The 23,356-nt window shown below is 39.6% G+C and overlaps 1 protein-coding gene across 1 annotated transcript in view; it reads right to left on the bottom strand.

Moving 5' to 3' along the window:
- Nucleotides 1-21,550, bottom strand: part of NLG-5 (neuroligin 5) — a 35,084-nt gene extending 13,534 nt beyond the window's left edge. Inside the window, exons 1-4 of the mRNA XM_018546196.1 lie at nt 21,318-21,550; nt 10,597-10,894; nt 7,405-7,557; nt 5,426-5,626 (exon numbers count right to left, since the gene is read on the bottom strand). Coding sequence (XP_018401698.1) covers nt 5,426-5,626; nt 7,405-7,557; nt 10,597-10,894; nt 21,318-21,539 — 874 coding nt within the window. The 5' untranslated portion in view covers nt 21,540-21,550. The remainder of the gene's footprint in view (nt 1-5,425; nt 5,627-7,404; nt 7,558-10,596; nt 10,895-21,317) is intronic.
- Between the last annotated feature and the right edge of the window lie 1,806 nt (nt 21,551-23,356).

Here is a 23,356-nt window from a genome sequence, read left to right as displayed (position 1 = left end):
GTTGACGTGCTTGAATGTCGAATAAAATGATGACAGGTATTGTGTGTCGGTTAATAATTCAATAGTTTGAAAATAATTTAATAAAGTTACATCGAAATTTCGTGCGTTAGCGGCCTATCAAAAAACGATTTTAGCGATCGTCGAGATGATAGAGTAACACGCCGGAATCAATTCCACATCCGACGATTGTAGGTGGACCAATAACGACGCGGTTCTCGAAAATCCGGGAAATGGTCTCTCTCCATCTTTTTCTCTCTCTCTCTCTCTCTTTTTTTTGCAACGTCACCAGGACGTTTCTCTCCCCGGTTATTTTTGTCGGTAACGAACTGCAAAATAGAACGAAGGGAGTGTGCCGCGCGAAACGGAAGACGCGAAGGTAGAAACGCTGTTTGGAAGCTATTTTTATGACTTATTGTTATGCGTGGTATTGCATAGCGCTTGGCTCTTCTCGCTGTATACCATTCCCTCGGGACACGAGAGAAACCCACTATACATTTCTAATCATAATAAATTTTAATAACAAATTCTGTAATTATTTCTTGAAACACAAATGTACATTTAATAACCAGCTAAATAATTAAGTTGTACGAAGAATTTACAGAATTATTAACTTGTTACATTATTTTTCTTTATACAATTGAAGTCTGTCGATTTCCCGAGCTTGATTGATCCGTTTTCATGCGAGATATTCTCAGAGAATAAAATGCTCCTACCTTTCCTTTGTTTTTTTTTTAATTCGCATTTGCACAAATATAATTCGAAACGCTGTAGACACTCGAGTTGCCATGATAACCGGGAGTCTTATGCGTCTCAGGGTGCAGCGAATCAGACAATTGCCAGGAATCACACTCGGTTGCCTCCTTGATTACTCACGAAGCCAATCGCTCGTATCTCTGGTTCGTGAGAGCCGTGAAACTACCAGAGGAACGGACGCGAGGTAGAGAGAAGCAGCTAGAAGAGACGATGATACCTTCTAAGAATTGAAGAATCTACACACACACGCAGACATGATACGCGTGCAAGAGAGAAGACGTTTCAAGGCGTGTTGCACACGCTCGGGTCTTCGCTCATAAAAAATTACAACGGGGGGAAACGATAAATCGAGACTGTCTCTCCGCGCCATGAGAAGCTTATTTCTCTTGTCTCTTCCCGAGCGATGATACGTAACGTCGACAGTCTTCTCGGGATTGAGAAAGGGAGGCGCGGGGAAACCGCGCCCCAAACACCCCTGGGAAGGCTAGAAGAAGTGACTTTCTGAATTACACGAGAGATCGATGTAATACGAAACGTTTATGTCTTCGGTAGTACCCGGTTGGAAGAGCACGGTCTTCATTTATCATCGGACATCGAAATCCGCCGAAGGCAGACAGCAGCTAACGGTGGGAAAGCAATCGTACCTTCGACGGTTAGTTATCGACGGGAAACCCAAACCGATCGTTTTGCAACTTTTTACGCAACGCCGGGCAAAGCCATTAGCCGTTCCCCGCGTAATCGTATCGAGTACAACAAAATGCACCGGTAAAAAGCGGATTGCACGGGAACGCCGCGTGTGGATACCGCGAAAAATCGTTGGGAATCAGCGTAACACTCGAATCGATTTTACACTAGTTTCGGTACAACTTAATCCGGAACCCTTGTTACGATACTTTTATCGTCGAATATACAGGGTGTCCGGAATTTTAATGTCAAAACTTCGGGTGGGATCGATAAACTAAAAAAAAGTCCTGTAGAAATATACTCGTTTTTGCTTCGTTTTTCTTTCTTTTTTTGGAGAAAATCGCAAAAAAGACAAAACGTATAATCGCTTCGTTCTTGGACGTGAAGGAGTGCCTTGGTCACCCCGGTCACCTAATCTGACACCACTGGATTTCTTTGTATGAAAGGTCCTAAAGCAGCAAGTTTTTTTTGTTGTCAATCAACTCAAGAGAACAATTAAGAAATCGAATATAAGCTGCAGTGCATTAAATATCACAGCAGATCAATGTTTGGCTGCAACACGAGCTGTCCCTGTATACTGATAACATTTTGAGAACAATATATCTGCATTAAGCAAGTGAATAAATACAACATCAATTACACGCTCCCGAAGTTTTGACATTTAAATTCCGGATACCCTGTATAACAATTAACAACGCATTTCCGCGAATTTCCTTTCATAATTATACATATATGTTACGATATGTAAGAGTCTATTAATGTTTTTGCATCGCGTGGCCAAGCGGCAACTCTCATCGACACTTCTCCATTTATTCCACTTAGTTTCTCATTAATTTTGCATAACTATAAGTCCTAGACCAGCCGAGCGCAACCGCTTGGGCCGCATCCCGTTGCAATATTAAGCAACTGTAGATGATTCGTCTGCCAGAGAAGCTAATGTCGTTTGTCGGAAGTAAAGTGTGACAGTAGATTTCTCTCTGGTACAAGCCTCTTCATGCAATCAACGACTATCCCAGAATTCCGTGGTTTCCAAAAGCTTTAAACATTTCTAAAATATTTAATACGCGCGGAAAGAAAATTACACGAAAAAAAATTAAGACTTTTCTTTCAATACGGATTAAAAATCGATGCATCTTCGTTACCGTTTTGCTCGTAACTTCCGTAGCGCATTTTCTTCTTCGAAAGAAGAGCATCCTGCCGGTACCCGCAATCTCTGACCAGCAGCAGCAAGAAGTATAGAACCGCACCTGGTCTCGCGGAAACCGCCAGCGGCGCCGACATCGGAATCGAAGGAGCGGAAAGTGCGGTAAGGTCGGAAAAACCAACTGACCTCAACGGCGTCCGGGATGCTAAAGAAAAGCGGTTTCCCCGAGGGTCCGTCCCCTCTCTCTCTCTCTTTCTCTCACTCATTCATTCTAAGACCGGAGTCGAGCCTCGAGAGGAAGGATGGCGCGCGGAAGGAATGCACAACCAAGAGCGATGCTCCCTTCTCGAGATGTAAACTGTTTGCGCTGTTTCCGGCACAACCGGAGGTCCGGGAAATGGCCAGACGGGAGAGTGGTTCCGGCTGACCACCACAGCGAGAACGACGTATTCCCCATGCCGCTTATCCTTCGTGTTCCTTCTTAGCGTCCGTTCCGCCTGTCTGAGCGACTACACTTTCGGCTTTTCCCTATCAATGGTGACAACTTTGAAATTAAGGGCTTTCTCGCAAAGGAAACGATGCCGTTTTTCGTTTAAATATATTTCGCTATAATTTTTAACTAATATATAATCACACGATTTCATTGTTTAAATAAACAGTCATTTTGTAATAAAAATGCATTTTGTAATAAAAATACGCGTAACATAAACTATAGCATGGCCTACTAGTTTTAAATAAATTATACATACATGAATAGATAGTTTAAATATATGCACCATATTTTGATTGTTAATAAAATATTCATTTTTATGAAAGTTATAAACAACCTAATTAGGCTGGGTATATGCTATACTCAAGTGTGACATTTAAGAGTTAAATTTACATTAGTTATTATTCTCATATAAGATATTTTTCATTTTTCTATTTCAACTGTTTTGTAATGTTAAATTATATTCACAATAATTTAAGCTATTTTTAATCATTTCTATAAATCGCCATTGCTTCTACTCAATATAACGTTAATTTAACTAAAACGTACATTGGAATTAAACAAATTTGATTCAAATTTAGTTTATTATGTACTTAAGTGCATAATGTTAGTTATATACTAAGTGCAAACGTTAATATAGACGTTATTAAAACATAACTGCAGAAATGGCTCGATTTAGATATATTTTGATTCAAACATATGAAGTTAAAAATATCAAAATGTTATTTAATTCAAGGGATTGGGTTATTATTACTCCTTTGATATATTATATCTAACAATGAAGGTTTTATAAAGAACATATTTGTGAGATTCTGTAGCCCCATTCCCATCTCACTTAAATGCATTATAGATAATTTTAGAAAATTGTACTATTTCCAAATTATTGCGACTATGGAATATTTAAATGTACCAAACCGAATGAATCTGAACCATCGATTATGCGAAGCGTATGGGTAACGGTGTTAGTCATAATTTGCCTGATTGGCGCGGAATTAGCGTCCAACTATATCACACTGCAATCGCGCTCGTGTGGATTTATCGCATGGCGATGTATTTACGACGCTTTTAGCGTTCCTGCTTTTGTTCCGTGAGCGTTCCGAGGACTATGCATTTTTATTATTGCGCAATTTCCTCACGTCCCCCGCCTGAGTAGCTATACCGCCGCAGAGGATCGCGCGATCACCTGAAGGGACAAAAGCTGGGAGGATCGTTCAATTTTGGCCGGTGTTGTCCAACGACAATAAAAAAAAGGGGGAAAAGGAGAGAAAAAAAGGAAAAGTCTCATCTCGCTTTCTCCTCTCATCGAATAAAATGGAGTCCTGTAATTTGTCACCCCGAGCTTGGTGATGTTTTTTTGAGAGGACGGACCAACCCTTCGGTTGTCTCCGCCACGAGACCCTCGCCAACTAATCCCCGGACGATTAATCTACCGAAGGTCCTGCAAATAGCGTCTCCTCGCATCTAACCTGCCGGTTATTTCGCCAGGCAAAAGGTTTCCAGGAAAATCACCGCCGATAGGTGAATTGATCGAACCTCCGATCGCACAGTCCCGTTCAAATTTCACGTATGTATTTTACGCTGAGTGGAACACGGTATTGGTATCATTTTTCATTGTGTTTTCTTGTCATAAACAACAACGTTATTAATACGTTAGCGGCGTTACGTAAATATTGGATCAAGTTACTCGACAAGCAAATATTTCCGCCACCCTCAACACCCGGTGTTTATACCACGCTGATCGAATTGATTTATTTTATATAGCAATAATCCATCGCTTGGAGTGAACTGTTAAGCCTGACGGAGCAATGACAGCATTAAACTGTCAACGGGAATTTTTGATGGTGCACTGAAAAGGAATAGCGTAATATACTTTGTAAAATATACGTGCCGGTAAGTTAAAATTAAGAGACAAAAGGCACATGCTCTTATTTAAACGCTGACAAAAAATCTGAGGCTGCTCAAAATTTTAGTAACTTTTTTTTTAGGTGCGCGCATTGGTTTTCCTCCGGTTTCAAAAAAAGCTTTTATTTAGAGAACGCACTAAAAAACAGTAACAATTTTGATAGTGGCAATCAATCTCCGGCAAAATAATAGGATCTCTGGTAAAACAGCCATTGATCTCCAATGTAACACTAGTCGAGAAGTGGCAACCGTCCTCTAGATACGCAAATCGTTTGCAAACATAAGTTTCTTCCGCGTCTCCTCTTCTCTAATTACTGGGAGACGTTTAAATCGTAAGAACGTTCTGTTAAAACATCTTGCGGAATTGAACGTTTCGTGCGCGGTATACGCGAGCGTTCAGACGGAGCGTTCGAAGGATTAATTGCTAATTGCATTAGGGATTCCTCTCCTACCTTTGCTGTAAGGAGCGAGCAATAGCAAATTCACCAGCGCCGCTCCGGTATCGTGGCCCATTAGAGTTACCCGGGTCGGATCGCCGCCGAAGGCACCGATATTTTCACGCACCCAACGGAGTCCCATCGTGATGTCCTTTAAAGCCAAATTCCCGCCAGATCCGCTCGTTCGATCAGGGAACGGACGAGTCCTCAAGAATCCTGGAAAAACGCCAAATCGTTCGCGATTCAACCATTCTCGCGGATCTCACAATATCCTTCTTTTATTGCATTTCTCTCTTTTCCCTTCGTCTGTCGTTCTCACGCAACATTTGCGATGCGATAGCGTTCGTTCGATAAAATTTTGCCCGCAAATTTCGCCATAAAAGCGACTTACATTCATAATGTCAAATTATACCTAATATGAATTATTTTAAATTATTGCTTCTACTCTCAATGTGTCGTTAATTTAAAGCTAAATTATAATACAATGCAGTTAACAATTTAAATCTATTTTTTTTAGATAAATTAACTTGAGGAATATATAAATTGAATATATTTAATTTAGTTTATTGTTTACTAAGTACATATTTTGTATGTAAGTTAATCTATAAACATTGTTTACTTTAAAAATAAGCAATTCAACTACAGATGTGAGTTGATGTGATGTAGTTGTTTTTTTTTTAATTTCATGTTAAACCCATCACACTATTGACATAAGCTGCATAAGCATAATATAAGGCCGTCGAGCCAATGAGCATCCGACATAAAGACGCCATATTTATTTACATAAGTAAGTTCATCGGTCCAGCAGTCTTATGCTATGCTTATGCAACTTATGTCATCTTGTGTGTGATGAGCTAATACATTTTGTGACACACTTGAAAGTTAAAAATAACTAAATGTTGTTTAAGAAATTAGTTTAAATTTGATCTTTTATTATTTAATGATGTGTGTTCTCGAATTAAGAAATGAAAATTTCTGATGATTATAACAAGTGGAAAATTTCATTCAAAAAATTCAAGGGAAATCTAGAGAGCGACAAGCGTGAAGATTTGATTTAATGTAAATCATAACTGCGATAATTAAACGAAGCGTATAAATATTCGTTACGCTATTAAGTCATAAACCAAGAAAGTTTGACAAGTAAATAGATAGAATTGACATTTTCGGACTTTCGTATATTCGCAGCGCACTACGACAGAGATACATTTGTGGGTCTTCAAAGTGCCAATATTGACTTAAGAATGTAAATGGTTTCTACGAAGCTATCTCTCTATTTCGGAGAGTATAGTAGTTAGTTAATGATACGAACTTACTTTCGGGAAAGTGGGAGTCGTAATGAACGCGCTTTCCCGCTGTACAGAGCACTGCAACTTTTTCTAATATTTAACGCTGCTTTACTTAGATATTTATAAAATAATGAATAAAAAATATATAAATTCTAAAAATGGACTCTTTATAATTAAATATAACAATGATATTTTAGGAGACTATTTAGGAGTCAGCGCAGTAAGAAGAGCACAAATATTAAATTCGAAAATATACCATACTAATTACTATAGTCTAGAAATTACAAATATATTTGGATTATTGGTTTCGGCTATTGGTTTTAGTTATCCTCAGCAAAAAGTATAAAATATAACACAGTATCCTAACTCCGTTGGTTTTGTCCATCATACATTAAATTTAGATATTTATGTTTTTTTAGTATTAATAGTAAAAGATATATAATTAGTCAAAAATCGATTAATTATTTATCTTAGCCTTATTCAGTATAAAGATTCTTTCAACAAATTCTATAAAATATAGCAGCTTTATATAGAGAAATAAAGAAAGTTGTAAATAAATAAAAATATCCGAAATTGCAAGGTACAAATTACGGTATTTTGACGCAAGATGAATGTCATTTGGAATTTCTTTGTCCGTGGAATGTTGCGTCCGAAGGTTCGCTTAATGAAAATGCTTTCGGGGACAGTTGATTAAAGGGTAGCACGTACCTAAGATGCCGAGACGATAGTTGAGCGTGATCACTATGACGTGGCCGGCGCTCGCCAAGACCGATCCATCGTACAAGTTACCCGATCCCCATTCGAAACTTTCGCCGTGTACGTACACCATCACCGCATACGGCGCCTCGAGTCCTCGAGATCCTAAAAGTAAGCAGGCAAATGGGTGTCCGCGTCGCTCTTTCATTTTCTTCCACGAATAAACCTCTTATCCGTATAAACCTTCCATTGACAGATTTCCCGTAATACTACACGACATTACGTAGCATTATGCTTACCCGTTTTATCCCTCTTTCTCGTGAGCGAATCGCAAATGTAAAGCACCGGGGATTGCGTTTAGAGAGCGAGCTCTCATCGTCGCAAGAAGAATGTCATTCTTCTCTGCACGCGTCTGTAATTTCGTTTCGCAATATTATTTGTACTCTGACTAAATTTACTCCCAAGTATCCCTCGCGTATATTCCGTTTCCTAATAAACGTAAAATGAAATCCCTACAGCCAATTAGTCGTTTTCGCCACCTGTGCAATTAAGATGACTAATTGCATCGCATAATCCGCGCTATAAGGATCTAAATTCTCTACAAGCTCGTCACATCTTTCCACGGTCTTGCAAAATCGTTGGAAACGAGCACATCCATGGTATCGTAATTCGTCGCACGTAGAACGACCGCATGAGAGAGAAAAATCGCGCAACGCGTGGGTCTAAAGCTGTTCATTTACCGAAAGAGAGAAAGAGAGACGAAGGGAAAGAACGACGGATGTGCTTCGCTTTGAACAACTTCGCGCGCCGATCGATCGTCGTTACCACAAATTTATTTATACGCAGCAAAGTCGCGGCGGTGACTTTTCACGCGCACAAAAAGCATATCTCACGATCGTGGTTTACGCGACGAAGGGATTTGTCCGAGACGCATCTCCGCACGGATCCGCCGCGGCTGTCGTAAACGGCTACGATACGATTTGGAAAATTGCCCTGATAAAACGGATACCCTTTTTTTCAACGCTCGTCTTTTACGATAGACGTAAAATTTTACGCCGAGAGCGTCGCGTAAGCTGAAACCGGAGGTAAATTAAAGCGAAAAGCTTGTTTTAATAAGGCTTTAGGATTACGCGACGCTTTTTATAGATCCGGGCACGTTCCGAGGTTTTCGTGTTTGTAAGTACTTGAGGTTTAGCAAACCTGCTAGATCTCTTTCCTTTCCTCCCTCTCTCCTACGGATCTCTTCCATGTACGTCTCACAGCTTGGTTTCCAGATTAAAAATCTCCATTTAATTGATAATCGTCTTAGCAACTAATAAACCAGGAATACACATTTATCCATCCACCGCGTCGCAACTAATTAATGTCTGTCTGTTACACAATTTATACTAGGTACATCAGATTACCTGTCTAGGGAGACATCATCCTAAACTATCACGAGAGGTGGCTTCGCGCGTTGCCAAGTTACGTGAGCTCGCAATCATCGTAGTTAGTAATTCAATCGCACCGCGATTTTACTTTGATTATCCGTTAACTCGTAAAACTAGCCCAATTAGTATCGATCAATCCAGAGGAGCACAGTCTTTGTCGGAATGTCGATCGATAGTTATCTTATCAAAGCTGTACTTAGCGTGCGATCGTATATTAAGGAGCCGTTTAAAGCGACCGTTAATCGAGCTCTAATCGTCACAAAATCCGGAATTGAAATCTGAACCTGAAATCACACCTGAAAGCGTCATATAAGAGTGATAGAACGCGCAGCTCTTGGCTAGGTTTTTCACGAAAATTGGAGTTTTTTTACAAAGCGAAAATTCTGGGATTTGATTGATTTGCAGTCGCTTTCCCCGCAACGAAAACTCGATTGAGAGTCTTTTTTGATCGGCTTTTTTTTTACAGCTTCTTACTCTCCTCTACACCCTGCTATCCGTGTTATTCGCGTAACTCTCGCGCAATTTTCAATCCTTCTTCCTTTTCCCTTTGTAGCCCGACCGAGGTTACGGCGCAGACCGGCCGCTTTACGTTGCAAATTCGCCTCTATCTTTCATCGCGCCGAGTAACGTGCGACGTAACGCATGCGGCTGCTCCCAGGTTGATACTACCCGGCATAAAGGTATACTAATTACTTTAGGACTAATTACTTTAGGAAGCAACTTGTGCCATGTAATACTATACGGACGCATAAATTGTCGGCTCCGATAGATAATATAGTTGAGAATTTCAGGAGCCGAATTATGGTCGTATAGCTTCAAAACTTTATAACGTCCCAATGCAACGTGTTATTTTCCGCCACATAAAATTTTTTTTAATCGTATAAAATTAACCTCGGTCGATTGCTTCTCCTGGACGTTCCTGTCGATACATAATTTTAAGCGTGAAATCAATTTGAGTCTCTTTTTTGTCCCCGCGTTCTCATACAATGAACGAACGCGTTGAACCATTAAAAGTTATTAATTTTTTATAACAGAACATTTTAAGAATTTATAACGGTATATATACGTGCGTGAGTTTCCTTTAAAATAAAGGTCGATCGAGAATTGATAATCAAGTTGCAACGCTCGTAAACTATGCTGCTTGAATAAATAATAATAAGTTGTGAAAAATACATTATTTATTCAGGTAGCAAGAGTTGAACTTTCATTAACTCAATGTGGAGTAGCTTTATACTACCTTCCCGAAGAGTAAAGACCTTCATTAAAACTTATTAGCCCTTTTATTCTGTCAGAACTGAGGAACTTTACGTTACTGCCGAGGTACTTTAGGCGACAATAGAAACGTAATTCTGCATAGTCCCTTTTAGAATGTTATTCATCGTATGACCTTGCCCTTCCTTTATAAAAAAAAAAGAAATCTATTTCTTCAAGAATATCACGTCATAATTCAATTCCTAATGAACGGAAGTATTAAGAAAAAGTGGATCACACAATGTGCGCAATAAAGAGTCACTCGTCTAAAATAATTTGAAGAAAACGCTTCTTCAATTAGTTGCACGCGTCCACAAGTTTATCTGATGACTAGAGTCATAGAAGAAAATATAAACGGAAAGACGTAAGCGATGAGTGAATCCGCCAATCGAACGACATAAACGTAACAATAGCAAATTCTTCACTACTTACGTCTTATTGCTCAAGTTTTTCTGTGCTTTGAATAACTTTGAATACATGATTAAATACTATAATAATAAATCAGACAATAATGTAATCTTACCGCTTCCGGGTATGTACAGATTGAGGAAGAGACAGTCCTCGCTCTGGTTGGCCATAAAAACGACCATCTTCTTGAGCTGTTGATACCTGCCTTGCGGCATCTGCAAGAGCGCGGCGGTGTTATTGGTGAGGTCCGGATAATTCTGCGGGCACACCGCGCCGAAGGTGTCTGCCAGCTTGACACCGTTCCAAGGTATCGGCGAAATCGGAGGTCGAAACCTTAAATCTCCTATGGGAGGCGCAGCGTAAGGTATCCCGCGGAACACTTCCACAGGGTCTAAGTGCCGGCTGTTCAATTCCTGCAACGATATACGAATAGATTTAATATCCGCGGCGAACTTTCTATCGATTTCATCGCTATCTATTTTAAAACTGTGACCGATATCTATCGCCGGGTTTTATCGAGATACAACAATATCTGTATGTATCAGTTTTATCCCCGAGTTTTATCAGGGTCGCGGTTTTATCGATTCTATCTGGCGTCTTGGGATATCTCTGAAATTGATAAACATGAACTCTCCTTTCTCTTGTTCTTCGACCGTCCGTTCGCGCAAGTAGCTTCGAAAATACGCTCGAATGCTTCTCCGCGGAGATACATCTCCCTCTCTTTCACCCTGTTCGGGGCACACGGATCTCTTCGGGAGGGAAAAACGAAAACAGACAGCCAGAAAGCTAGAAAAACTCCTCTCTTTCTCTCCTTGCACCCAATATCCATTTCATCCTCTACGCGCGTCGGAAGCGCGAGTGATTCAAAAGATACTCGGCTCGCGTGAGAAAAAGATACGATCCAGCCTTTCTTAAACGAACCGATGATTAAAAACACTGCGCGAAAAGGCCTTGATTCTCATCTTTAATGAAAATGTCGCAATAAACAAAACTGAAAAAAAAAAAGAGAAATAAATAAGAAAAAACAGCTTGAATTACAAAAGGAAAAGTTTTTAGACGATAAATTTTAATTAAATTATAAGATTGAATAATAAAATAATTGCTTCTTTTTTAAATGCGACATTTATTTTGAAAATACTCGTGGAAATGAGTGGATCTTGTATAAAGTCCTATTCCTTATAAAGAACATGACCGAGCGGGAAAAATTATACTGTTCGGTCGCATCATAGAAACAATTATATTGAAAGGACCGATAGATCTCGTTTGCCGCGGCTCGACTTTAATTGCATCACCGAGCGCAATTGGGAAAGGTCTGCCCGTCGAAATGGTCGTTCTACGATTCGCGCTGGAAATTACAAAGTTCCCTTAACGTATCGGCGGGCGCGGCGTCGCGTTTTCGTCGCAGAATCGATGAAAAAAATGTGATGTACGAGAGAGAAATTAGAGGAAAAAAAGGAAAAGGTGAAAAGAGATCGAAAGACAAAAGAAAAAGAGAGGCGAAAATGAGAGTTATTCGATTCGACATTTCCAATTGCATTAAAAATTAAATGCGCGTCATACGACTGCCGATAACAATCGGCGCTTATCGAGGCTCCCATAAAATCCCGGGCGATGATGGCGATGACATAGGATGAAATATTAATTTCGCTTCATGAGTTTGCGAATTTTATTCTGGCTGACGATCTCGTAATTGACTCTCTCATCCGGCAGTTAAAATAATAAAAAAAGAAGAAGCTATATCGACAAAAAAAAAAACGACTATAGAAAAACAAAATTTAAAAATAACAAGTAAATTCGAAAAAGCGAGAGAGAGAGAGAGAGAGAGAGGGAAGAGGAGAAAGTTTTGAAATTTCGTATGTACGTGCACACGTTCGTCCCCGGTTCATGGCGCGCAGCTTGTTATTTTACGATCACCGCATTCATTTTCGTATTCCCCGGGCGAGCTATCACGTAGTTGGAAATAAATTCCCATTATGGGAAAACGGCGCGGGGGGGCTTAGTGCGAAATCGCAAGAAAATGGAAACACCCGGGCGCGTGTGTTCGACGAAAGGGACGCCGTTCGTGAAAAGATTCGCGTGCGAGAACGGCGTTACAAGTATACTAGCAGTTTCTCTTCGACCCTGCGCTGCTTTCACTGTACGTCGTTCTTTATGAAATCAGTTTCTTGGGGGGTGAGAGAGATTTTAACAAAGAGAGAAGGAGAGAAATTTACTAAAATCGTACGTGTCAGTCGGTGCAAATGTCCATATACATATGTGTATGTACTGCACCTGATGACGCACGAATGCAGTCGCTTGTGAATTAAAAGTCCGAACATGGGTCGGTTAAATAGGTCGAGGCGAGAAAATTCGAGATATTAATCCCCGATTCAAGCGCGGAGGTACGCGTTTACTCCAACGTCAACGAATCACCATTAAATCACCTCGCCGAAATTTGCACGGCCACGCTTTGATGCAGCACGATCACCCCGCGCGTCGTGATTGATGCAGTTTGGCACGGCGCGGCGTGTGTCCAATTCGATAAAATTTAAATATTAAATTGGAGTCCGATTTAAACACACGTCGATTTGGAGCCTTTGCATTTTACGATATTCCATTCCCGAAAATAATTACATACGCTGACCTTTGAAACAAGTTACAGTTTGTTATTTCAATGACATTAGCGTCCATTAATTACACCAATTTGGGATAATGAATGTCACACAACTGCATAAAAGCTATCCTAACATTTTAGAAAATTAGGCAATTACGTTTATTGTGAAACTTTGACGCTGCAAACTTCAGTAAACAAAAATAATTGCACAAATTCCATCTCGTTACTGCGTGTATTAAAAATTTTTGCTTAATACTCATCGTGATAAAAAAATAATCATTAATTTGTTCCGACAATTAAGAGACCAAGATCGATGCACGCCATGCTTCTACTGCCTATTGTTAGATTCCCGACCGTTTCAATCGAGCGCTTTTCAGTTCGAGTAATAGTCGCGCAATAATCTTATCTGCACGATGGGATGAAACTTATGGCCGGATTATTGCCTCTGTCTGCTCCTTTCGGGCGAGATGCGGGAGGTAGAAAGGAGGGAGGGTGGCAGAAATGCGGAACGGTTCGTGGGCGGACTGCGTAACGGTGCCCGGTGAATTATTATAATCTCTCGGCGAATAGAACGAATTTTATTTCGAAATCAGTCGCCCGCAGACGTGATCGTAATTCTCATTATTTGCGGAATGCAAAGAAACGTCTTTTTTTTTTTATCAAACTGCAAAGTTGGGGATTTACTCGCGCCGGTCGGAACTATAGAGATTCGCCAGAAGTAATAGACTTTAGGAGACACTTGGCATTTCAACGTTTTTTTCGATATCTTTCTTTTTTTTCGCAAAGATTCCCTTCAAATTATTCGAAAAAAAAAAATTAAGATTTAGGATACAAGATATAGGATATATGTTTTTAGGGTTGTCACAAATTCCTTATCTTAAAATTTCATAATTTCTCCCTAATTTTCAGATAAAATTTCATGATATTTCCCTAACGTTTATTTAAAATAATATTAAAAAATGTTTATATTCTTATTGTGACAGCAATATGTAAATTATTATTAATATTGCTGATACCGTTTCCATTTAATCGTTAAATTGAAAGTATTCCAAAACCGTGTAAGTGTAATGTATGTATATTCATTTTTTTTAAAGCCAGAAATTTTTATTTTCCAGAAAATTTTGTAAAATTTCCTGACATTTCCCTGGTTTACAATTTTGTGGCAACCCTGGTTCTTGATTTCAATGAAACGACAACCGATGTACCTAATTATCCCTTGTATTCCCTCTAGAATATCTTCCTCTCTTTTAAAACTTTAACAAGACAATGAGCTAAGAGTTTGTAGCGACAGGACAAGTGAATAGTTTTGAGGGCAAAGGTAAAATCGTCCGTTTTCTTTTTTTGCCTCCTTCAATGGGACGGGGAAAAGCGAGTGTCGGAATAACGAGACGAGAAGCTATCCTGAAATCTCTCTTCTGGATACAAAGTGAAATTGATGGCTCACATTCACATGTAGACGTGGGAGAGAGGCGGAGGATGTTACCAGGCAGTGAAGCGCTGTCGATCCCATCTGCGATGCATTTCAAACGAAATGGCGCTAGTAAAAAAATTTATTAGATGTGTATTCGATGTAATGCGCGTATGGAGTACGTCGAGGTAAGTCGATACTAAATGAACGCAAGGAGAAACGCCTGTTTATCTGAAGACAGCATAATTTCGTGAGGCTTTGCAGATTTATCTTTTCGGTCGTGTATGTGTATATTTCACTCACAATTGTATAGTACTCACGCTTGACAATTTGCATACGTTCATTCGTTCCGCGACAATTGTTACCCTAAAGAGATTGTTTACATTTCTCTCGTGCACAATATTCATTAGGTCCCGCGCATGGAAATGATAACAAGCGAAATAAATTTGGTTACGTCATAAATTACGGATGCAACAGTGAACGAAGGACAGGCGTAACATCGCTAAAGCGAAGCGAATTAATACCGCGTGTTTCTGCATATTCGCACGTATACGTTTAATTGTGATAACGAATAGGAGTTTCGCATTAATTAGTGGCGGAAATTATGCTTCAAATTTTATATGGTCGAGATAATATCGCGGTAAAATGTGGTCTCCACTTTTAAAAAAGAAAATATGATTCTAGTATTTTCTCAATTGGGATGTACTCCCCCGCCAATGCTTTAGCGGCTTTAGCCAGCTAAGTCGAGCAGAGCTGAATGGAGTTGCGTTGGAAAAATAATTATACAATCCTTATCGAGCTGAATAGCGGACTGTAGATGCGGCAACAATTATGCAGTTTGTTGTTGCAAAAATTTCAGAGGGATGATTTAAACGAGACGATAAATTACGTAAATTTAGAGGTATAATAAATTATGTGCGCGACAAAGGAAGTCGAGCGGAAAAATGGCGAAGATACGGAGGATTTACGTCAGCTTGCACACACGGTCCAATAACGGTCGTATGGAAGCTTTTGCTGGTGGCGGTGCGTTTCAATGAGTTATAGAGCACATAAATGTAAAAGAAATTTATTAAGCTTCAAAGTCGCGAAACGGCTGTTTCGCAACAAATCTCTCCATGAATGCAGCTGGAAATAGACAAGAAGATTGGTCGCGTCCGGGAATGTAAAGACGAATAAGACGCGGCCGCAAACGACGACGGTTAAGTTGCATTTAGTCAAGCGGATTGCCGATTAGAAAGAAGATTTATTATAACTGAAAAAAGAGAGCAATGTTTTTTTCCCCTCGGTATTTAGAAAAGACAGCGAGGGAATAAAAAATATAAATTTATGTATATAGATCGGCGCTTCTCGGCTGGGAGAATATTTCCAAGATTGAAATTCCGCCGAGAGAGATGACGAAGAAAAATTTCCGGGTACAAAATTGACGAACGCAGTAAGAGCATACATTAATGCATTTGCAATGCCAATCGGGCCGTCGATGAACGCATTCGGACGACGAGCGTAGTAAAAAAAAAAAAAAAAAAAAAAAAAAAAAAAAAAAAAAAAAAAAAAAAAAAAAAAAAAAAGAAAAAAGAAGAAAAAAAAATTCCGCGATGTGGGATACCAGCGCGTAGATGTAGTTTCGCAGGGAATTATTATGCGCCGTGAGGGAAAATTTGTAAAGCGCTTCAAACGTATGCGACTCAGTTTCGGAATACGGGATAGCCCGTAAACCGCCGGGCGCGATAATTGTATTAAAAAACACGCACCTATAAACATTTTTTTCCGCACGCGCGTCTCTCTCTTTTGTGGACGAAATGCGGATGCGATTAACGCGATTTTCATCTCCGAGATTCGTGTATAAATAAGTGGGAAATTATATTTCCGCTTTCTGTCGGTGAATTCAGACGCGTTTAACACTCGAATTATGTTCAGCTGGATGCCGAAGGAAGACCGGCGTACCTTCGAAGGACAATGTCCGAATTAAATTGACCCAGATTCTACTACAAATTCAGAATATATATGTACAATATTCGGCGCGATACAAGGAGAATTAATACATATTCCAAACGATATATCCTTATCAATAAGATTTTGGTTGGAGTAAGAAAATGCAATTTTGTGATATAATACATTTTTGAAGAACAATTAACTAAACTAATTGTAAGAGCGTTTTTAAATTCAAAAAGAGGAATTGATGTGTTGTTTGATATTACATTCCATCTTTTTTCAATATTATTGATTATCACATCATAAGGTATATTAGTACACATTGATATTACATCAAATGATACCAATTTATAATTGGTATCGATTGGTTTACCATTCAGTTTGCTAACCAATTCAAAGCTGTTTTTTATGAACCCATAATAGTCTTTATTTGTGCTATATTTTTAATTATGTTACTCAAAAATAATGCTAATTGATAATTAGGACTATTAGTACAGCTGATGATTATTCTAAGAGGTAGATTTACTTTATGAATCTTTGACAGTCCATAAGCTCTCGGCAACAATCCTTCCGATGTAGATAATTTTTTATATGTAGATTGATCAATATATTGACGTTTAAATCGAGTTAATATTTCTCTAGTACTATTAGTTGATTTGGTTAATGGATCTTTATTAATTTGATTGTATTACATTCATTTTATAGTTGTAATCAAGTTACCTAATAATTATTTAAACCTCCTTTTCAATCATTCTCACCACACAAATCATAACTTCCACTCCTAAATAAATCCTTTATTTTGAACCTTATATAACTGACATAGATAACACGTACACTCTCATAACGAATCTTATACGAATACGAATAGGCCATTCTCTATCACACACAAAGACGAATACAAAATATTTGACAAAAATGGACTCGACAAGTAATATGAAGATATAGGTAAAATTATTATAAATATTAATTTAATTTTTATTAAAAAAAAATGAAACATACAGCACAATTAATAGAACTATAATTTACATTCAGTTAGGAAACTATATGTCTTAACAATTTCTGAGAGTTCCATTTATTACAATAGTACTGACTGGAATCAACATCATCAAAATATTCATTAGACGAATTTTTATAAACATCAATAAGAATTTAATTAGAATATTATTAAAATAACATGCAAGAGACTAACAAACTAATCAAATCAGCTGATTATATTCTCACACTAAAATCATTATTATTGTTATACAAAATGAACATCTAAGATATTAAAATTATTTAGATTACTGGCCAGATTAAAGGCCGAAACGTAATTGTACTAATTTAATTGTACTAATAATAAAATTTCGTTTTAATATTCCACGAAATACATCATATTTTCGCTAAATCTATCCATCGTTGTGGTATATGCTCGATTTCAATACCTTTGTTTATTACTAAACCACAGTAAATTTATATTATTGTTAATTTAGCACAACAATCTTTTTTTCGCGTGTGCCTTTTTGCAATGTTTGTTTTAAAAGGTAATGTCTATTAATAAATTATTGCAAACGTCGATATCAATATCTACATTCCATAAACGTGTATCTCGAACACGACGTAGTCTCGCAATCGCATAACGATAATCGATCGTTCAAGATTCGCATCGCTCAAGATTCAACGGCTGTACGTGCCTGAGGGCGGCAATATGCAAAATAATTCTGCTTATATATCACAGCGGAGGAGCAAGGGGCGCGGCCGCTGTAGTCGGGTTTGACAGAGCAATGTTTTCCTCCGGCAAAACGTATGGCGCTCGATCGTGCGAAATGGACCGGTGAACGGCGAACGCGAGCGAGCGTGAACGCGGGCGCGAGCGAGGCGAACAAAAACGACAAGCGTGAGTTGTGCGGCACGTTACGACGTAATGTAAAGGCCACGAGGCGTCCTGAGCGAAAAAGTTTTCTCGTTATCCATCCATCCGCCCGGGGACTGCCGGGCGAAAAAAGGCCGGTAAATTGCGGATCCAGAATTCCCGCCAAAGCGACTGTGTCCCCCGGTCTGATCCGCGCGGATGTTTCAATCGCACGAGGCATTACCGCGCGTACAAATAATCCGCTATTCTACGTTCTCTTTTACGATGAGGATCTCGGCGGAGACTCGCCGGGATATACAAGCAAAATGAGGCGCTGAAGGGGATGAATCGACAGTGGTGGTTCATGTAATACTCATGCGTAAGATCCGCTTTTAGTAAATGTAACTATGTATTTAAAGTGGATCCTTCTATACGAATCGCGAGCTCGCTTTACTCGAACGCTGCGTACGCTTCAATTATTTCGCCCTTTGCTCGTAGCAGTTAATAAGCCAACATTGTTCCCCGAAGTATCGAAGTTCCAACGAGAGACGTAGCAATATCCTGTATAATTTGTATACGCGCGTCTTCCACAGACTAGCTTGATAAGAGCGCGGAGATGAAATTCCTGGATCGCGCGGAGCATGGGGGGGGGGGGGGGGGGGGGGGGGAGACAATTTTGAGGAAGAGCGATTCGTAATTTCGCGAACGCAACAACGACGCGCAAATATCAAACGTCAGAAAGTTAAATAACACGTGCATCAGGGATGAAAGCTGTACGGAGCTGTGTCGCGTCGCGGATCGGACGCGCGTTATTATCGGTGATGCGCCGCGCGCGGATTGATACCGGAGCGTCAAATTGGCCGATTTCCCCGCAATTCCCCACGGCCCGCGGCCGCGAATTTATTTTCGCCGATGTGAAGCCACCAACGGTGGAGAGATGGCGGGGGTGTGGTTAGCGATATCCCGCCCGCGGATACTTTAACGCGAAACGCAAAATTTGCTGGCTCGTATTGCCGGGCGGTGAGGTTGAATCATCGGACATCCATCGATCCGCCTCTTGTCGATATGAATATCTATTAGACGTAATTGATGTCTACCATCCGGCGTAGCGAATGCCGCGGTAAATGTCAAATCGGCCTCGCCCACTCTGACTGATCGGTGTTGTGAAAACGCTTCGGCTCCGATAGACGGGCTGCCAGCAAATTGTCTGTTGGAAAAATTTCGCTGTCGTGCGGGACATCGAGATATCGAACCGCTTTTAGTTTCCGCTTCGGCTGCGGCGCACATAGCTATGCCAAGTGTATTGGAAATAGGACAAAAGACAGGGATTTTTCTACTGTGTATACGTAATATTTCGTATTTAATTATTTTAATTCTACTCGCGGAATCGCGTAAGAAAAACTTATCATTGCGAATTCTTTTGTTGTGTGTGTACTGCTGTTTCTTTCGAGGTGAAACGTGCATGTGTGCTTGACTGACTGTGAGAGAAAATGACAAAATGTACATCCTGTGAAGATACAACGAGAAAGTTAACGAGCGCGACGCGCGTATTCTTAGTTAATTGGAGTGATAAAAAAATCGTGAGAAGGATATAAGAGCTATCGGTTGGTAAAGATACTTAGCGCAGGCAAAGTTTTAACGTCGGGTCGACAGCAGGATTTAGGTGCGGTAATAAGTTGAAGGGATGAGAAGAAACTAACGCCAGAGAGAGAGAGAGAGAGAGAGAGAGAGAGAGAGAAGGTCTGTGCAAAGTTTGTGAGAGTGATAGGAGGATAGTAACGCATTTAATGAAAGAGTACGTTGGTGGGCAACGAGAAGAGAGAAAAAAGAGAAAAGGTGTTGGACACTGAGGACGAGTTAGATTGGACGGAACAAGTGATGAGAAAAAGAAGCAGAAAAACGGGAGAAAGTAAAGCGCGAGGAAAAGGAGGATACGCGACGACGCGGTCAAATTTAAGAGATGTAGGGAGACAGTAGTGTGGAAGTAATTGAAATCGTAAGATTAATGCGCCGGGGGACCCAACGTTTCTCGGGATGTTAATGAGAGAACATTAGATATAGTTCTTATCTTCGTTTTTGCCGAACGCGCTCGACGCGACGCGCGAAGATTAAAAATCTCGCGGAAACATCGTTCGTACACGTTAAACTCTCTGTAACGTCGCATGCTAAAAGCATTATTCCGGCTATTATTAACGTTACCATTATACGTTGTAACATCAGCGAGAATAGATAGCGTATTGTTAAAATGAAAATAGATATTAATTACCTAACGTAGAACTCAATAGAGAGCACTCGGCGTGCTGTTGTAGCCATAATTATTATTTCGATATTAGTTAACAAGACATTTAACTGGGCTAGTTTATACAGCTCTTGACCAAAATTGATTCACATTTCGCACGTGAACTACAGCAAGAGATTAATTCATGTCCAAGATATTATCTCATCCTGTACACATAATATCCAAATATTCGTGTCATCGCATATCCACTATCATAACCACCGTCCGTTACCTGTATAAACAGGAAGAATAGACCTGCGCGAGAGATTCTGCAATCGATTAGCAGCGAATACCGCCGTTCCATTTTACAGGAGCTTCTATTTTACGTCGAGAAATTTTGCGCAGGAAAATGTTATTTTTGACAAAACGTACCTTCATCTCTTTAAAAAAAACTCTGATATTAGAATTATAAAAAAAAAAAAAAAAAAAAAAAAAAAAAAAAAGAAACGCGTTGTCACGAATAATTGGTATAATACTCTCGAGCGAGCTACCCCCGTTCAAACGCGACGGCGGACAGAAAAATCCCGCTTCCGCAGAGGGTCAATCCAGCAATAAATCTCGCTATTCGCTGTGTACATCGCGGAAACAGTGACGTAATACTGCCGGGAACTGGCCGATCCGCGAATCACGATCCACCATTTACATCGAATCGAACTCGATGTCCGAACACTGCGTTCGTTCCACCTGCCTGTAGGATATCCAAATCCTGCCGGGGATGTGCGCTACGTCGTTCGTCCCTCCACTTCCTCCATCTTCTCCTCCATCCCTTCCCGGTCCTAGCAAGAAGAATCGATACATACCTGAAGTATTCCACGTATTTGTCCGCTCTTGGTCTCGACGATGCGCGAGGCGTAACGGGTCGCGGGCTGCGAGGAAGCCGCAGCACGACTGCGGCCGGCCAAGATTAGCAGGACAATCAGGGGTAGCAGCGATGCGAGTCCTACGCGTAGAAGGCGACGGATCGGGCACCACGTCGTAACCAGCGGCCGGCTCCGGGCCGCCGGCTGGCATGGCAGCGGCATGACAGCATTTGCTGGCGGCCACCTGCAGCGATGCCACCAGCATAACCGACCTTGGTCGTCGATCAACAGCCGAATCGGTCAGGCCAGCCGGGTGTACAGCGGTGGCGGCACTCTCGGCGGCGCGGCACTCCAACGGTTTCCGAGAGATCTCTCTTTAACTTGTCCGCAACGAACGACGCGACGTCCTGCAACTCGCTCCTCCGTATTCCCTCATTACAGCCCGGCAGTCACTTTCTTTCCGCTTTTAATTCCCTTCTCACAGGCGGTTCCAAGACCGGCACTCTTCTCAACCAAAGTCCAAGTTAAATTGCTCTCAAAACATCTTGAATAAGAAAGTTGGGAGACGACCGGCCTCCGTGCCGCCGCCAACGTGGACGGCTTTGAACGTTGAAAGGCGAGCTCCGGTCTGTAAGCAAGCAAGCGAGAATACGATGTAATGGAACGCTCGCAAGAATTAGTATTTTATTTTCCGATATAACTGCAGTTTACGCATTAAAATTTAACTGTCAACTTAAATTAATATTACTCTAATTGCCATTTCGGGTGAGCGTAGAGTATCAGAAGTATTCGTGATAATTCACGCTCTTCAATTTCGTCAAAAACTGCTTCTCTATTTTCGAAAACTTTTACAATGAATTCCCATTAGTACTGCCCGAGTTGTACCAATATATGTAATTTGAAAGCAAAATTTCAACAATTACCGATTTTAATAGACTTTAAATGTACAAGACATCACGGCACATAAAAAAAGTGTAATAATTTATCGCAATTTCTGTGATATCTCTCGTTATTTCTAGCGAAATTTTATGTTCTACAATCGTTTTTAAACAGAGTTCAGAGTTTCAATTTCTACTTTTTCAATTTTAATTTTTTAATATAACAGATGTGGGGAACTCTTTTTTTATTTTTATAAAAGACTATATAGAACTATATGAAAAGTGCTACTGGAACTGTCATTACTTTTATTATATCATTAAAATGCTGTGCTAACTTTACATATTCCATTTTTAAGTGTCCGTGAAGTTAATACATTATTAATATGAAAGAAATAATGACAGATCCAATACCACTTTTCATAATTCTACAGTCTCTTATTAAAAATAAAAAAGAGTTTTTACTTATTTTTTATCTATTTTTATTTATTTTTTACAGATTTCACTTTTTCTATCAGAATTTACAATTAAAAAATTAATTATCTTGGTTATCGTCATTTAGCACAGAATTGAGAGGAAAGCCTCGTTCTAACATCTGTACACACTTAAAAATATATCTGTAACTATCGATCTATTTTAATTATACTGACTCCATTTTCACATATTTTTTCATATATTTTCACATATTGATTCTACTTTTTTCGCTATTAAACGAAGAAATAGTTAAAAATTTTTCGGACAACTATAAACAAAGATTGTTACAATAGCACAAACACTTTTACTATTTAATTTGTTAGAATGTCATTTTTAGTTGGCTATAATTGTTAAATCTTTCCACAATAAATTATATCAATCTTTATTATATTGTTATGTTATAATTACATTTTTTATTTCTTACTTTAATGTGGCTGAAGAAGATTAAGTAAGTGAAAACGCACAACATTTACTCACTATATTAGTCTCTATTAAGGTATCTCAATTGGCAATAAATACGCTTAAAAAATTTTATATTTAATATCGCTCATACACTGACTTTCGATCATCTCTAGTTTGCATTAACAATTATTGAACTTGATTCTTATCTTTTATTAAAAAATTAATTATGCTTTAACAGTCTAACAATATTATTGGCGGAAAATTAAGATCGGAATCTCATTATCGCGC

This window comes from Cyphomyrmex costatus, unplaced genomic scaffold, assembly GCF_001594065.2.
Source record: "Cyphomyrmex costatus isolate MS0001 unplaced genomic scaffold, Ccosl1.0 scaffold526, whole genome shotgun sequence".
NCBI lineage: Eukaryota > Metazoa > Arthropoda > Insecta > Hymenoptera > Formicidae > Cyphomyrmex > Cyphomyrmex costatus.
Note: the sequence above shows the minus strand (reverse complement) of the source record. Positions and strands in the feature narration are given on the sequence as shown.